Below are 18,654 nucleotides of genomic sequence, written 5' to 3' on the forward strand. Positions count from 1 at the left end.
CTTCAGCACCACCAGAGAAACTGTAGTCAGAAGCTTTGTCTCCTGTAGGCCTGGGGAGATGAGGCTTCCAGAAATTACCTGTGGCTGACAATGTCTCTTGACCCTCACCAGTTCTATACTGGGAATGGATTAACAGTTTTCAAAAAGCCATCAAATTTACATTTGCTGATTTCCAAAGGGGCCTGAGGAAACTGAGTTTAAAAGCCTGACCCCAAGGCTGTACAAAACAGTGGAATGAGTAAGGAAGTTCTGGGTTTTGTGTACCTTTTTAAATATGCATATCCTCCAACACACAAGCAATTAATACCTAAATTGAAAATATTCTCTGCAGTGTTTAAAAGGAAAGCAAACTACCTTCAGCTACTGTCCGAGTCGCAAAAAGCAAAACTGATAATGCCCAAATACGGAGAGTGACCCAGCTCGTTCCCTGACTCTGTTGAGAGCAGAGTAAATTAAAGGATTATAGAGTGCCTTCAGTGCAATAACTTAAGGGATTAGTGGCACACTGGAAGACCTTCAAGGGAAATATAGGTTTAAAAGCTTTAAAAGGCAGCTCTGTGTCTAAATTGTTTGGACTGCCACAGCTGTAAGGAGACAAACTTACTCTAATACATAAGAGATCATGAAAAATCTGCTGAAACCCCTGTAAGCATGCTTTTGGAAGCAATTCTTTTTTGGACTCAGACTGGGGTTTTTAACCTTTCTCATTTATTACCTATGGCTTTTAGATAAAAACTCACTCTGCATTACTTGGGAGCAAATCTGCTACTCATTTCCTTTCAGAGTAATCAGCCCCTCTTAGCAACACTGTAAGGGAAAAGTGAGGTCACCACCAGAAGGGAAGGACTTAAAATAGAGATAAGCAAAAGATGAGCAAAAAGAGACAACCGTCAACCCTCAACTTGCCTGAAAGTTGCTGGTCCAATTCCCAAATCTCTGACACAGCGTTAAATGAGCTGTTCCTTGGACAGTCATTTCCTGAGTTACTCTTAGGCAGTATTGGCAATTCTCACAATTTTATCAAGACTGTTGCTATATTTAGTTACCTCTTAAAGAGGCAGCTGCTGGGACCACGGGACATTCAGGTACGGGACCATGGTCAAGATGTTAGAAAAAGAACATGAGAGTCAAAACTCCTGAGTTCTCTTCTCATCTTGGGGCAAAAGGAAAGTCTCAAAGGAAAATACAGAGCGGGTGGAGTTTGTGCCATTACCGCTACCGGATTTGTGCCATGACTGTCATTGACCATCCACGGGATTTCCTGCAAGTTATCCCTGGAGACCTCACTGGTTAAATGAGAATGCATCTACCTCAGGCTTCTTTCAAGTCCATGAACTATTTGCGGTTCTTATAACTGTGCTAAAGAAAATCAGACAATTGATACAAGGCAGTGTTTTGGTTACGCATGAAGATATTCAGAGGACGTTTGCTGTTTTGGGTAGAGCCACAAACACCACAATGGACACGAAGCCCACACTGATGGTATCAGCAGACACGTACACCCTTCTGGTTGCCCAATTTCATCACGGTTTTGGGATCTTTAGTCAAACCTGCTCCTTTTCAAGCTGCTTATGTGACTTGCAAAGCTCGCTGTCCCTGCCTCAACCCACAAACACAGCTGCCGCTGCTGACACTGAATCAGGGGGGCTGTGCTGCCCTGCATAAACCTTCCCCCATGTTCCGCGTTACTCCCCACAGTTCTCTGGTCTTTCTTTTCCTTCCCTTCTTTCCCCCCTTTCGTGTCTCATTATCAAAACTCCATACCCAGCAAGTCTTCAATCGCCTCCTCTGCAACATTCCTCTCAAAATGTGACAGAATTTACAACACAAGAAAATCAAGGAAGGAGGAAAATACAAAGCTCCCAAAACTGCAGGATATTGTTGTTAAGAGGATAGGTGAAAAGCAAATAAACAGTGAGGTGTTACGGCAGCCTGTCACAAGCAAATGAAATGGCTGGTCCCCCAAATCCCAAACATTCTCCAAAAGCCACCCCATAGTTTGTTAACAATATTATGGTTTAAGTGCACCGTAGCTCCAGACACTAAAAGGCAGCACTGGCCAGTGGTTGCACACAACGTGGCTGGTCAGGAAGTCTGTGCCTTTGGAAACAGAGGCTGTTCCTTCCACTACCGACAACAGCAAGACGGGACGGGATATTTGTAAACCTTGCTTCCTGCATGTGGGCTTCTAGCTTACTATGCAGAGAGCAGAAGGGCCAGCGCTCCTTGGAGATTCGCTCTGGTGTTTCCAATGGCTCCTCATGGGAAGTTTTGAACCTTGATTAATTTTTAATCTAGTAAGAATTGACATGTTTGTCACAGAAAATATTCACAAAGTTTTGATGCTTCTGCATTTCTGGCATACTTCTAAAGGAGGTGGTGTCGGTCAGTGAGGCATCACCAGCACTGTACGAGCAAAAGAAGGAGCTCAAGGCACTACTGCCACCATGCTCCCACCGAAGGGTCTGTCCAACCTTTGCCTTCGTAGACAATAAATTCACTCTAAATTTTTGTTTATTAAATGGATATTTAGAATTCTACTTCCATTGTTTTCATATCAAGACAATTCAAGAATTCCTCCATCATGCACTACTTCCCAAATTAATAAATTTAGTATAGGTTTTTATTAGACAATTAAGCGTTGAACAAATACAGCAAAGTTTCAGCTGGAGCACTAGCACTATAAATAGCATGGCTGCTGATGAACATTTCTTACAAACAGCACAGCCTAAAAATTTTTGCATATCTTTTCTATGGGCATCTGTCAGCCACGCTGTTAAAATTTCAATGAAAAACTGCAAGAGTTCTGCACTGAAATAGAAAATGCCACAAGAGACTTGAAAAACAAAGCGATGGCCATTAAAAACTGTGAAGCAGGAAGGTCTCCTTTTCCTGACATTTAAAAGACACCACCCTTGGAAAAAAAAAACCCTATCGCCAATGTTTATTACTGGAGTCTTCACTTGCCGGCTCCCAGCCCTTAAATGAAAAAAATTGTTATGCAATAGATTTTAGAAAAATTATAGGTATTCTAAGGCACATGATGTGGATTCTTCAAGAAATCTCACATACGGGAGACAGGCAAAGTATACACACGGACTCCTTTGGCTGTCCAGAATATCAGGCAATATAATTGTTTCCAACCTTAACGATTCTACGATTCTATGACGTAATAGAATAGAATTGTACTATTGGTTGGCTCCTAAGTTAATATTTTATAACTTAAAAACAAGTAAATTATAAATTAAGGATGGGAAGAGAGATCCTAAGTTTGACATGACCCCAGATGCTTGAGACTGGAAGGTGGCCAGGCAGGGCAGCCCACGCGGGAGTCCCGAGGTACAGTGACTCGGTCTCGCCTCAGAGACCAGACCGACCAGGCAGATTGACCAGTAACATGTTGTTGTGCTCATCCTTCTTTCCAGACTTGACTTCCTACTGACCATACCTCATTCAGTATCAACCACTGGTACAGAAAGAGGTGCTGAAAAGGCAAAATCACTCATCTTGTCAAATTTTGTAGGATGTGAGTCAGAGGACAACAGTTAAACTGGAACATTTTACTCAGATTTCTGCCTGCCAATGTAAACACATGTAACACATGGGCATACGTGTGTTTGCAAGGGTAACGCTATATTTCAAACTTCCTCATGCTGATGTGGAATCAGCTTCTTTTAATAAAAAATCATATTCCTTAGTCATACAGACCATTAAAAGCTGCTAAATGTTTGTCAGAGAGACATGGTCTCTCTCAACAAATTTATTATATAACAATCTAGATGCAATCCAAAGACCAGAACAACAACAAAAGAGGAGGTTATAGTAACGCGTGCCCTTTGTAGGCAGGTACACAAATGAGGTTCTGATGGTGGTACTGTATTCATAATGGCTATTCGGTTTGTCAAAAATAGGGACCACAGTAAGACAATCAAAGCTCGGGGGCACATATTGGTTTGGCACGCGAAAAGAAGAGGGCATCGTAAGCGTAGGGAGGCGCTCTGTTTGGACGGCACATGACAAATTACTTATTTGCTTATTTATTCGTTAGCTGATTATGACACTGTTCTTCTGACCAGACAGGTCTGGTCAATACTGATCTATCAGGAAAGGCAGGTCTGGATACGATGCAGGTGTTCTAATACCCAGGCCCTTGCTAGAACTGAGCTAAACTTCATTTAGAGTAAGTGCAGACAGGAGACATACATTGAAACACACACATGCTTTCAACCGTCGGAAAGGCCTGCAGCTAAGTGTAATTCAAAGAAAAATTAATACTGGGTCATGAAAAGAACAACATATTGTTTGCACATTTCATGTGCATTATTTACTTACAGAATCCTGAATCTGACTTAACTATACAGTGGGAATTGTCAGTAAGAGCAAAATTTCTAATCGAATGAGGGAGAGATCCCTTCAGCCGACCACAGCTAATAGAGTCGTGTCCAGGGCACTGCCCTGGCCTATGGGACAAAGTCCCACAGAGGTGGAAAGGGAGAAGTTCCACATGGCATTTCTTGTCAAACATTGCTTCTTGTTAACATGCTGCAGAACAGATTTTCAGCCAGGAAATATTAGAGAGAACTCTGCAAACTTTCAGTTAGCTTTAAATATAATAAAACCATCTCTGCTGTTATGTCATTCTGTTACATGCTGGGACAATTTTCAAGTCTCTGCTTCCCTTGTCCCAAGCAAGTGCCTTAACCTCTATGGTATTGGCTGTTTGGGTATAAGCTGATTTCTCGTTTATCACTTAAAAGGTTCTGATTTCATCAAACAGAGAGAGAAGGACTAAAATCCAGCCATTTTCAAGAGATGTGTATCCGAATAGCCTTGTGCTGAGAAAAAACCAGCCTGACCTTAGCCTCCCAAGCTCTCAGTGTTTGGTGTACTAAAATACTGGGCTTTGCTGAAGATCAGTCAGTTTTCTCTTCACAGCAGCCATCAAAGGAAAAGAAGGAGAAAGCCTGCTTAATAAAAATCCTTTTTGTAGAACACCTTGAAAAGCATTTGTGATAAACAGAACTTAGAGCAAGTCATTTATGTCCAAGGAGCTGACAGAGGCAGAAGTATCAGGAACACTAAACCTTCAAGATCAGGAACTCGAAATGTTCTCAAATTCTTAGCGCTTTGATGACAACTGATTGCCTACGGAGTTTTACAGAAGCAAGCCGTGAAGGCAAAGCTGCGCTTGGCTCAGATACAGAACCGCGAATGAGCACCCGTGAGCAGTTTCTATGAGCAAACTGAATTTTCAGACCACTTGCCATTGACCCTTGTTCCTTCATTATACCTGTAATGAAGTAGAAGCAGAGACACCACGAAGAAAGCCACAGACCAAAGTACTGCAGGCAGAAGCAGGTGTTGCTTTTATCGATAGTTTTCCTTCTACCCTCTCTGCCTCCCAAGTACCTTCCACCACATTAGGTGGATCACCTGGTAGTAATCATAATTACTGCCGTGATTCCTCATATAGTTACACATATCTCTGAGCCGAACAGATGGTCCGAGGAAGAGATGGCGTTTCTGCAGTTAATTTTTTTTAACTACCGACTGTATACCTGCAGCGTGTCCCAAATCTCTGTGGAAAGCAGAGCCAGGAGATCTCAGACGTTATCATAATTCAAGCAAAGATTAACAGTGGGGTGACACCTGTCTTGTTTATCCACTATCAAATAGCAATAATTTAAACACACTGGAGGCACGATCACATGAGCCGTCTGACAGCACACCTTCCTGTTCTGGTCTGATTTGTCCTCCCAAGCAGTTTTACTCTTCTTCAACTATTCTAGCCCTGGACCTCAAACAGGGACAGACTGGGAAACTTACTGAAACGTGATGAATGTGTTATAAGCACCGGAGCTAACCAGAGAGCTCTAGAATAGAGGACACCATCGCAGGAATCATCAAATAAGCTGTCTGTCATTGCGAACAGCTGAAAGCCCTACACATTTTTCTGCGTGCCACATCAGATTGCCTCCATCTGGAGTTCCAACAGAAAGCAATCCCCTACTTCCCTTGGATACTTTGCCTATCTAAAATGAGCTTTCCTGAGGGAGTGGTTATCTCTTTGTACCTCAGGAAGCAGGACCAGTTTCCCCAGACTAGGTCTCAGCTATAACAGCCACCACCTATGACCGCGATGCAGCCGTGCAAGCAATAACCCCAGCCTGACTTTTACCGCTCGTCCTCGGGCAGGCTGCGCTCCCTCCTTACAAAAGGCCAGCAGGCAGCATTCATGCGGCAGCGCGCATCAGAAGGGCGTGCGTGGATAGGTGGCATTGCCCCCGCAGGGGGTGAGAGTGGGAAGTGGCAGGATATAAATATACGCTTTTAAACACAACCTCTTCTTTATTCAAAGAGACTGACTGATATAAACTCGAGTGGGCTGAGAGAGGTTCTTTGACTCAGAGCAAGCTGGCGTGTTCCAGCGGTTGGCACAGGAGCCGTGCTGGCAGCAGATGGCAGCACCTGCATCTCATGGGTGCCCCGGTGTCAGCTCCGGCACCAGGGACTCACCATCCCGGATTGCTGCAGCGCAAAGAGGGAGTGATTCCAGAGGGGGGGGGGGGTGTGGTGTGTGCCAGCAGAGATCTCCTCCTGCCTGGTAAATGTGTAACAGCTGCCCGATCCTCAGCAAGTTCCGTGTCCAAAAGCATGCTGATCATCTGCTGGAGTGACGCACCTTGGAAAAGCTCAACTTCCAGGCATCGCTGCACTTCCAGCTAAGGGCCAGAGGCTTACCCAGGCTCTCTGGGGATCTTGGCAAAGGGTCCAGAGACTGGAGAGAGCAAAACGTTGCCAAGAGGATGTCCGGGAAACACACATGTGGCAAAACAGACCATTGCCAGTTGCTGTGCAATAACTCCAGTGCTCATGAATTTATGGTAACTTCCCACTAAGGATATCAGATCACTGAGTGTCTTAGCTAGAGACAGCAAATTACACTGCAAGTCAGCATTTGGGAAGGAGACCCTCAGCTCTTTCCTTCATCCAGACTTAGGTTTTGGAAATTAACTTTACATCAAAACCAAAAACTCTACAACCTCATTCTGATTTCTGCATTCCGCATAGCTCCCACCCCCCTACAGTCTCCTGTTCATTAACCTTCCAGTGGGATCAAAACTATCAAGGAAAGTCTCTCTTTTGCTGTATTCTAGTACTTCCTGCACTCCAGACTCGCAGCCAGGGCGCTGGAGCAGCAGGCAGCCACTCCGGACTGGAGCAAGTCCTACCTTGCTGTATGACACCGCCACTGCACAACTCGCTTTCTGCATCTCTTACAAAAACCTGTCAAAAATAAAGACAAAATTCTTATCCAGATTTGCAAAACCCTTTAAGATCTACAGGTAAGAAGAGCTCAACTAGTGCTGAGTGTTACGATCCTCCTAGCAGGCAGGAGTCCTAGAGATGATGTGCAACAAACCCAAAATACTCAGGGAGAGATCAACAGCAAGAAGATTTCAGCTGGTTCAAATCCAATTTCTTACAAACATTAGGGTTGATTTCCATTTCCATCAAATCTGCCTGCATATTCCTTGTGTTCATGACAAATTACACCATTAAGTTCATGCTGGGTTACCTAAATGAAACTAACACATTTCGTTTGTCACAGTAACTGAAATGACAGTAAAATATTTTGGTTTCGAACACTATACAAATAAAGGGGGAAAGGGAACTGTTACATGCTTGGGAGTTTACAAACACTCCTCCCTGACAGGCAAAACAAAACATAAAAAAAAAAAATCATGGAAAGAAAAACACTGTTTGCTTAAAGGAAAAGATGAAGCTCAGGGACTGATTTAGCTTCCTATTGTTTTCTCAGTAATGATTCAAAATCCTGAAAAAAATGCTGTATGCCAGGAAAAGAAGACAGAGGACATTGCACTAAGCTAAATCTCGTAGGGCTAGAGTCAACTTTTTCTTCACGAACCAGAATTATCTCCAGTGAGACAAGCACAAGCCTGGATTTGCACAAACACCTGATGCAGCGTTGCAGTCATGCTTTTTAGTCACACAATGACAGAAAAATTTGATCTTTTTAATTAATGGCTTTGACTAAGCTCAAGACATTATAAATATGACTGGGTTGTCACACTAGAGGCCAAACACAACCCAGCCCCTCCTTTCTGAAGACAGTTCAAAAGCGAAATGACTCCAAAACTCCCGCTTCCTTGACTGCTTTAACGATAGGCATAAGCATCAATAAACATTTATTTCACACTAGAAGAGAAAGCCAGAATAGCATATTTTAAAAATGCAACTGGGTCAGTAGCTGCCTCAAGTAGAATAAATGGGCTGCATGAGTGAGTATGCCCTAAAGAAGCATTACTCTGTGGACCTAACTCCTGCTGATGAGGACAAATAGGCCTTTTAGAGCAGGATTTTTAAAAGTGCAAAGTGATTTGGGAATACAAGTCCCATAGGTTTCCACAATGCCTCGGGAGCACACTCTTTAGGCTTTTTTGAAAATCCTACCCCTAAACTGTGCTCAGCTTTGTCATTTCAAAACCCCCGGTGAGCTGGTGATACTCAGCTCACGAAGAACAAGAAGTTCTAGCAATACACCTTTGCATATAGATACCATCGCTTCATCAAGGATTTTCAAATCTTTATAATCATCAGTTAGGCCTCCAAACAGTTACCTACAAAAGTAGTTACCTTAATTATACCAACTGAAAAAACTGAACCGTGGATAACTGAAAAGACTGGGTTAGTTACAGTTACACAAGGTATTAAAACCACTGTAAGGAACAGCACCCAAGCCTGACTGCCCCAGCCAAGCTCTGAAAATTAAGCACCTCTCCCTCCCCACACATGACTGCAGGACCACACAAGCCACCGACCTTCCGTAAAGCTCGAAACACGCTTCACAGGGAGCAGGTACACTTACAAATATTCGCACTGGTCATTCTTAACGACAGTAACGAAGCTACCTGTGAGCAACAGCACGTATGTCTTTGCACTGTCAATTAAAGAGAACTGTTGTTGCAATTACCCCTACTAAGCGGCCTGTTCCGGCTCCGGGATCTGCTTCGCTGTCTCTGAAGTCGTGACCTCCGGAGCAGTCGATAGTAGTAAGACGGTCTCCCAGAACTTTTCCTGCTGTTCATTGACATTTTTGTATCTATTTTACACATACACACATGCAGGCACAGGTTCACTCTCCCCTCTGGCAAAGTAGCAACAGTTCCAGCGTTTAATTAACTGGAGGTTGGTTCTTTGGAGTGGAAAGGGAGAGGGGGAGAAGAGGAACTCTTCACTTTACACATTTAAAAAGAAAAAACAACAAGAAGAAAACATAAAAAAGAGAGAGAGGAAAAAAAAGAACGCGGCACCAGAGTGCATGTCTCAGCTGAGGGAGGACTTGCAGCAAGCAAGATAAACTGTACTAACAATTCCTGCCCCCAAAAAGATAAGCCTGCTGGAGTTGGAATAGGAAGCCAGAGTTGGCCTGGGCTCTCGAAACGTGAAGAATAGGCTGGAAGAAATCCTGGACTGGATCCTCTCCGCCGGACAGCAACATCTGATCAAAGTGCACTGGAAAGAATCAACAGCTCGCTGCACGAAACGGCTGGGCAGCCTTAGGGTGCCAGCTAGTTTCTACCTGCCCTGGCCATCAGATCATTTCGGAGATGAAGTTTCAGGCGGCTTCGTCTGCAGCAGGAGGCATCTATGAAAGACTGGGTTGGGGAAGGGTATAATGATTTCCTGGCCATGGGACACATGTTAATAATCATCATGGAGCAAAAGCCCCGGAAAATAAAGTGAAACTTGAGAGGGGAAAACTTTAATTAGAAGTTGAATGAACAGAGCTCCAGACTCCCCTGGAGGCCCATTTCCTTTCAACATTCAAACTGAGTTATAGCACATCCCACAAATTAGAGAAAGAGCCTATTTACCATTTGGGTTCTGATGGCAGTGAAGATTCCGCCTCCGGCTCATATTGCTCAGTAAAATTACATTTCAATGGGCAGAATTAACACTTTAAGCCACGGAGGAAAATAAAATAAAATAAAATAAAAATTAGATGAACCAGATGATAAAAAATTTCACTCCACATTTACAGTTTAAAAAGGGCAAAGTGAATTGTCCAGAGTCCTTCATCTAAGCTCCTTCCTTTGCCGGCACAAAAAAGGCTCTGAAGGAAGAGCGACAGACAGCATTTCAGAAGCCCGGAATGGAGGCCGAGCACTTAACGCGCTGCCACTTCTTCTCACAAGTTGGCAGGGATCAGAGAAACCGCATCGGAGCGGGATGAACTGCAAACTTACACCTGCCCAATCCCTCTCGGTATTGTCTCCTCGTTTTGTCATTTTCCCCCGACATTTGTGTGCATTTATCTTTGTGGTGTCTCGTGCAGCCGCAGGACTAGGCAGGCTGGGCTGAGGACGAGCTGTGTTCCCCAGTTAGCAGGAGCTTCTCCAGAAGTTTGAAAGCTTCCCCGGACTATACTGTGTTGTGCCTTCAATCACAAGAGGCAGAAACAATCAGACCTCAGCACCCTCACCACAGCAGGGGCCCCTTCCCTACCACCAACCAGCCACCTTAATTTTAGGTTTTCATGAACTTGTGCGGTTACGGAAAACATCAGCATTCTACAAAATCTGTAATTTCATATTTACATGAGTAACGAACCCACGTTTATCAGCTGAGAAAGGCCCTTCCGGGAGGGAAAAAATCAAGTCTCGATTTTCAGGGAAGTCCATGCCTGGTTTTGAGGCCACACCTAAGGAATTCAGCGCCAGCTTTTAGGCAGCGCAGGAATGGGCCAATCAAGAGGGCAATGACAAGTTCAGGTCAAGGAGGCAGATCCCAGCTGGACAGCAGAGGCTCCGCTGCCTCCAGGAGGGGGATGTTGCACAGGGACATTCCTCTGCCGCTTCCACCCCATGCACCATCAGTCACCAAATCCCACATCGGCTCCCGGCAAAAAGGAAAAGGCTTCAGTGACTACACATCTGCCCTCTTCTCGTTATCCAGCATAATATTTTTTTTTCATATTTGGGTAGATTTAAAAACAAACAAACAAAAAAGTACAGGAACAACCAAAGCCATTTTTCCCGATGACCAGAGACTCATCCTGTGTGGTTGATCCAGTTCACAACCAGAGCTGAGAACATCTAGAAGACAGTGATGGGAAAGTCTGAAAATACTGAGGTTCAGTTAAAGATCTGCTCTAGACAAGAAGCCAAATATTCAGGTGTCTCTCTGCATTTTTGTGTCCTAATAACTGAGCTGGTAGCTCTTACGAGACTCTTTTTATGATTATGTTTTTATCACTAGAAATGTCTTTAAAACAGCCCATCCTATTTATTTTTCCTTTTGTCAGCACTGATGGAAAGGAAAGTTTAAACAAACCATTTTAAAAGCTCACCCAAATTCAGCCAATCTAAAAAGGGAAGGTTCACGTGCCTTGGTTTTGCTTAATTGGAGCCAGGTGACTCATCCCAAACCACCTGGGATGCGGCGAGACAGAGGCGCTGCTGATCTCCCTACCCTCCGCAAGCAGGTGGAAATGATCAGGAGATGCGGTCGCTGTGCATTCACCCACGTGTACTTAAGCAGCTGTTCCACATTTAGGGATTTTTATTTTTAATCAAGCTAGTACCTTCAGAAATGTTAATGCAGGTGACCATAAAACAGGAGAAGTTAACGAGGGACTATAAACTATCATGACAAGAGAAAGCAACCTTAGTATAAAGGCATAAATGGCCGGGAGTTTTGTTCAAGTTTCGCCAGCTTGCCTCCGTCTCTCTCACTTCAACAATGTTTTTGAAGGCTTGAAGTTCAGATGCTACATGGCAGCAGGCAGCAAAATGAATGACCCATCTGGGAGGGAATGTGACTGGTCTGGACCTTTCCAATTAATCCAGCACTGCTTTTTTTTTTCTCTCCTTTCTTTTCTTTTTTCTTTTTCTTTTCGAAAGCCACATCCTGATACAAACGCTCTTTTGTGTATAGCAGAATCTAGCACTTGCAAACGTTAGATATATTAAGTGCTCTGGACGAAAGTTGACAACGCTAAAATCTCTATCTCTGAAATAACACATCACAGTCTGGCTCTTCCCTCCAAAAACCAGAAGGATGAGTTCAGTCACAGGCTCTGCTGAATCTCTCAATAAAAGGAGCAAATGGAGCCAAACAGAGCAGTGATTTTTGGGGTGTTAACTCCTTTCCCCCTGCCCGACACCAAGTACAATTAAATTAAATATTGTGGAAACTGCACCACCTCAGTAAAATATCCAGTTTGATACACTGTTGAGCTTTGGAGGGAAATCAGGGCACCCACAGCTGACCTGGCGTCCCCTGGCATCTCCCTCTGTTATCCTGCTATTAAGCCTTCTTAAAACTGGCTTTATTTCACTCCTTTACCAAAACTAACAGCATGTGAATAAATTTTAAATTAGCACCAAAATGGGTTCCGGGATGGGGAGCTGCACAAACATTGGCTTGTTTGCTTTGACATCAAAAGGAGCAGGCTCTTGCCCGAGGCTTTGCTCAGCTACAGCGGGGCTGCTGGGTTCAGGGAGGCCGACAGAAGCCGTGCCTCCCCAGCGGCTAACACTTGCCTTTTTTATCGTTTGTTTATTGCTTTGTGCTGGGAAAATAATGACTCTACTTCAGAATGCACGTTTCCAAGGCAGCCCCTACCATTAAACCTCTTGCTTTCCCAAAGGGCTTCAGAGGGAAACAATCATTCCTCTTAACTCCCTCTGATTTTACAGCAAGGAACCTGCATTCCTTACTCTGAAAGTGAAAGTTTCCGTGCCCTGTCAGGAGGGCCCAGCCTGGCCCCAGACGCTCTAGTTATACAGGCCTGAAGTACACTGATTTGCCCACATGCGGAATTAATGGCCTCTGAATTTGGGCGACCTTCTGGAAGACAGCAGCTTTAGTAATTCCACTTCGTCTCCCCGTATGTTTTTCCACAAAAAACTGAACTGAGGCTTTCAAAAGTTAAAACAAACAAACAAGAAAAGGTTTTGCCTTGGCCGATAGAAAGAGGAGTGGTGGGTACCAGCTTAATTTCTAATTTGCATTGGGTCAGTGAGCTGCAGGCAGATCACTGAGAAGTTGAAATACATGAGATTGCAACCCAGATTTCCCTGTCACAGGTAACTGCGCTACCTCTGAAGAACGACTATGTTCCTCTCACAATCTGAGGCAAAAGGAACAAGGGAATAATCTCTACAAAATATCTGTCTTTTAAAACATAAGAGAAATAGAACGGTGTTCTTGTCAGCGATCCTAGACACTCTCAAGATGCGCCTGCTTGAATTTGCTTACAAGGCCGCTGCAGTCTTCAGTTCAGCATACTGTGAAGCTGGAAGATTTCCAGGCGTATTGCCTCAAGGCTACCAGGGACACGTAAGCTCGTATGCAGAGCCAGAGAGGAAGGCAATTTCCTTTGTGTATGGATAACTTAACTTTCAATTCAGCTGTACCCATACCAAAATCTTCAGTGACATATTTGAAGACCTAAAAAGGAAAGTTTCATAAAGACAATTAAAAGTAAATTACTTCTTGTTAATATTTTGATGGAAAACGATGATTATTTTCAGACTGCACATAGGCAAATTAATTTCCTTACCACCTCAGGTGGAATGTAGCAGCTTTTTGATAGCCTCACAAAAAAGTGGTACACAGATTTGGGATTGAAATGAGAAATAAACATTCACATTAAATTGAAGCACAGAATTCACTGGTCTCCATTTATTGAATGGTGGCATAGCTACCAAGACACCATGGAATACTCTTGCTGTCTGTATGGTGATGAAATCCAAATGTAAATGGAAAGTACTCATTACACATAATATAGATGGTTAGTGATGAGTAGGAAAAGCAGTGCCATATAAAAAAGGCAAGAGGAAGATCGTGAGCCTGTTAATTTAGCATTAAACAAGAGTTCAGAAGGTCTTACATAAGCTAAATCAGGGCATGAATTCTTTTAGCATTGGTGTTCCCTACATACAGGCTATTGTTTACTATCATTATGTTTATTATACATTTACTATGGTGGTGCCCAGAGATGCAAAAAAAGATCAAGGTCACGTTGTTTCGGGATCTGCACACGCGACCAATTAAGAGATGATTCCTTGTCCACAGGACGTATGACCTAACTACACGCACGCACTGCTGCACACACCGCGAGCACAATAATTACCATGGCCGTTTCATGAATGGAGACGTGAAGTCCCGAGTGATTTATATGGCCACGTGGGAAGGCTGGGGCAGAGCTAGAGCGTACCCCGGATCCCTTGGTCCTCGCCCAAAGAATTAACAGCTTCCTTGCTCTCTCAAGACAATTCCCTCATTATGAATAGGTATTAACCATAATAATATCTTTTTTTTTTCTACAATGTCTTTCATCCAACAAAGCATAGATGCGTTTGCGAATACTTGTTCAGCTTTTAATGTACTTAAAATGGACGAAATTCCTCTTTTTCACTCATTCACTCATTTCATTTAAAAAAAAAAAAAATCAGTGTCCAATGTTAAGCAGGAAATTCAGTTATTTGGCTTCTAATAAATCAAGTCCTGATTATAAGAATGTATCGTCATATATTTTAAAAATGTGACAGAGTTTGTCAAATATCACACACAGAAAAGGAAGCAGGAGAAATAAAAACGGAGCCTAGGAATCCCACCTCCAATTCCCAACAAGTCTAGCAACAAGCCAAGTTTCGGACCACACTTGATCTCTGCTAAGAGCAGGCAGCTTCCTGACGGTGGGAATTCAGTACGACACACCGGCTCCAAATCACTGTGGAACAGGCAAACGGGAGGTCGACAAACATGTTCTTCGTTGTGTGGAAGGACGTGTAGCGCTTTGTGAAAAACACAGAGTGATTCACGTAGGAAGGGCTGCTCATTCCCCGGGCAGGTTACAGTAACGCCGAGGCGAGTCAGTGTGTCTGAGAACCCAATGGGAGATGTTTCCTGTGCCACGCAACGAACGCTGCTGCAAGAGAACAGGCAAGAAACACACAGACTGACCTCAAAGCACAACATGTTTCCTGACTACTTCCCAGTAGAACAATAGAGCTGAAGAACACAAACCTTTTCAAATCAGCTTTCAACTAGCTGGGCAGACCAAAATAAAATCACTTAACTTACCCTAAATTTATTGACACATATTCCTAACGGCAAAGAATCCTCTATTCAGATAACTTAGTTTATGACCTGACTGGTCATATGACACTACTTTTATCAGCATAGTGATGCTAATAAAGTTTAGGAAGTAAAAATCTATCTTAAGATTTGTGCTATGGTTTACACAGACCTAATGAAGTAATTAAACACATGGAGCCCAACACAAATTAAGGAAAAAACTTTTACCAGAATCAAACATCCCATACCTCAAAACAGCCTGTTGCTTTCAACAACCCGGGAGGAAAAAAACATGTGAGTGTAAAATCTCCATTGTATAGCCAAAATTCCCATACCAAAAAGAAAAAACATGTACAAAACCCCACATCAAACAAAGCTCCTCATACATAAATGGGAACTGCACAACACTTCCTAGCATCATGCGTCTTCCCTGAGCAGCTGCTGGGAGGAAATATTTGTTTAAGCATGATTGTTCTTTACAAAAAACCTTATTACCAAAATAAAATGTTAACAATGATCCATTGAGCGATTAACGGAGCAACTTCAGCTCTGGGTGTGCAAAGATCTCCCATTTCCTTCTCCAAGACAAAATTAAAGCAGTTCTTTGCTCTGACCTCCTTAAGCCGACCCATGGGGCTTTCTGTGAACTCAGCTTACAGCCAACTTGAATGTATTCATTGAAACGCTTTTACTCATTCTCTGAGTACATCGAGCCACCACTGCTCTATCCCGGGCTCACAGAATCACAGGCTGGTAGTGGCTGGAAGGGCCCCCTGGAGCTCATGCAGGCACCCCCAGAGCAGGGGCACAGGGCCGCGTCCAGGCGGGGGGTGAATGTCTCCAGGGAAGGGACCCCACAGCCTCCCTGGGCAGCCTGTGCCACCGCTCTGGCACCCGCCCAGGGAAGGGGTTTGTCCTCATGCCCGGGTGGAACCTCCCGTGTTCCAGCTTGTGCCCTTTGCCCCGTGGCCTGGCGTTGGGCACCACTGAAAAAAGTCCGGCCCCATCCCCCTGACACCCGCCCTTCAGATATTTATAAGCATTGATAAGGTCCCCCCCAGCCTTCCCTTCTCCAGGCTGGACAGACCCAGGTCTCTCAGCCCTTCCTCATCAGGGAGACGCTCCAGCCCCCGATCGGCTTGGCAGCTCTCAGCTGGACTCTCCTAGCCACAGTCCCCTCGCCTGCCGGACTGAAACAAACACATCTCCTTTTAGCAGAGGGACCCCGCCATAAAGAGCTCCCTCTGACCGGCGACACTGGCGCTCGCTCCCACTCAGCGCAGGAGGAGCTACGTGGTACCCACCAAACGCACCGCGTGCCACGAGTGCTCAGGAACCAAGAGAAAGTTGTCTCAGAGACGATTCACTTCAGTCTCCTGATATAACTGTTTGGAATTCTTGTATTTACAATGATACACAACAATGGCAATTTTTTCCCAGATTTCTGCTAATATTACCCACGACATTTACAACATGGTAGTGCAATTTTTCTCCTTGCACTTTTTTTTTTTACTACTATGATTATTTTTAGGATAGCCTTTTTGTTCAAGTGAAATATTCACAAGAAACCTGTTATGACAAAATTTTAAAATTATTTCTTCAGTTGGAAATAAAAGCACTTTGACATTAGCCCCTACCACTTTTCTTGTAGAGTAAAATTGGGAAAATTGACTTATTTACTGTGAAAAAGTAAACTGGAAGATATTCAAGATCCTGCAAATCTCACGCTGAAAACTTCAGGGGAAAAAATGAAACATATTACAAAACATCACAGCATAAGAAAGCTGTTGTTTATTTTATTTAAAAAATAAAATGTCCTTTTTTTTTTTTTTTTGAACCACCTTTTAAACAGATCATCTGCCTTGCTTTCCAGAAGAACGTTGGCTCTGTGAGCTGCCTTCTCTCCGATTTTTGACTCTTGTGCAGATGCGTAAGATTTCCTGTGAGGGATGAGGACTCAATATGTGCTCAATGGGTAAGATTAAAAAGATGCTTGGAGGATAACTGACTGAAAAGTCAATATTTTCTAAGACAACTTTGAAGTGAAACTTCTGGAAGACAGTAAGGCTCCCAGACAGCTAAAGGTGCATGGCTCTGCACCTCCCGGAGGTGTCCCAAAGTTTGCACCTTCCAAATGCAGCTCACTTGGTCTTTCGGAAGAGATCGATCCACCCTGACCAGATGCAGTCTCTATTTTTCAAGGTAATGAGCAGAGACATGCAACTTCTTTGGTACAGGAATCACAGAATTGAATCATGGAATTGCCCAGGTCGGAAGGGATCTTGAAAGATCACCTGGTCGAACCTTTTGTGGGAAAGAGAGCCTAGGTGGTGGATTTTTATGAGCAAAGAAGACTTCAACAGTGCAGTAAGTAATGCAGAAGACAAACCGTCAAAGACAAGTACTGCCAATCAAGTCTTGCAGAAAGTAGGAGCTGGCAGACTACTCTGTGCCATGAGGAAGCAAGTACCGAAATTCAGAAATAAAGAGGGAAGTCTAATGTCTAACGAACAGCTTGTATGGGGAACTCTGCTGTTCAGTCATTATTACTAGTTATCAATGTTAAAACTGCTGCTCCCTACCTATGCAGGCGTGAATTAGATGCTCATCTTTACTTTCCTATCTGAAACCTGAAATTAAAAAAAAAAGCATCACCTTTAGGTTAGGAATCTAATTATTAGATGGAATAATAAATTATTGTAATAAACTATGTCTTTCCCTTTCCTTTCCTTTCCTTTCCTTTCCTTTCCTTTCCTTTCCTTTCCTTTCCTTTCCTTTCCTTTCCTTTCCTTTCCTTTCCTTTCCTTTCCTTTCCTTTCCTTTCCTTTCCTTTCCTTTCCTTTCCTTTCCTTTCCTTTCCTTTCCTTTCCTTTCCTTTCCTTTCCTTTCCTTTCCTTTCCTTTCCTTTCCTTTCCTTTCCTTTTTCCTTTCCTTTTTCGTTTTTTCTTTTTTTCTTTTTTTCTTTTTTTTCTTTTTTTCTTTTTTTCTTTTCCTCTATGGCTTAAAGCATTAATTCTGCCCTTTGAAATTTATTAGTTATTATTAGCAGAAGTCTCAGCTATTTATTGCACGTTCTAATATAACGGCTTTCCAATGCGGTGTGCTAAATGGTCAGAAGAAAAAGAACAACTTTTCTGAAAGTTGCCACAGGGCATCGCTATCCTTGCTTGCATGGAAGTCTAGTCTGTTTTAACTCAAGGTGGGGAGAAGAAAAGGGTGTACAGGTGTTAGAGCAGCCTGGTAACTCACCTGGCACACAAACAACTTTACCTAATCTGAGGAATCCAGTTTGCTCCAAGGGAAGCAAACACTTCTGTGCTCACCTCCTGATGCGTAGCTGGTTCCAAAGAGCAATATGAGGGACACATGAGATCTACACAAGCAGTATGACTCAACACTTGGGGTGTTTAATCTCATGATAACATCCCATTGAAAGCAGCTTCAATGTTGACAAGTGAAATGAAAGATAAACCTGATTATACATGCTATGTAAAACTTACTTCCTGATTAATTAATAGATTAGACACTTCCAATTCATGTTTA

The 18,654-nt window shown here is 43.4% G+C and overlaps 1 protein-coding gene across 4 annotated transcripts in view; it reads right to left on the bottom strand.

The window, feature by feature from the left end:
• The window catches only part of DAB2IP (DAB2 interacting protein), a 204,521-nt gene that overhangs the window by 159,891 nt on the left and 25,976 nt on the right, over positions 1-18,654 (bottom strand). For 2 of the 4 annotated variants that reach the window (XM_064468962.1, XM_064468963.1), the window contains exon 1: positions 8,996-9,395. The exons of 1 other annotated variant lie outside the window; for it this stretch is intronic. In XM_064468962.1, the coding sequence (XP_064325032.1) occupies positions 8,996-9,137 (142 nt within the window). In that variant the 5' untranslated portion in view covers positions 9,138-9,395. Of the gene's footprint in view, positions 1-8,995; positions 9,396-18,654 lie in introns of those variants that run through there. One more of the 4 variants, XM_064468961.1, reaches the window with a different exon arrangement.

This window comes from Phalacrocorax carbo, chromosome 18 (assembly GCF_963921805.1).
Source record: "Phalacrocorax carbo chromosome 18, bPhaCar2.1, whole genome shotgun sequence".
NCBI lineage: Eukaryota > Metazoa > Chordata > Aves > Suliformes > Phalacrocoracidae > Phalacrocorax > Phalacrocorax carbo.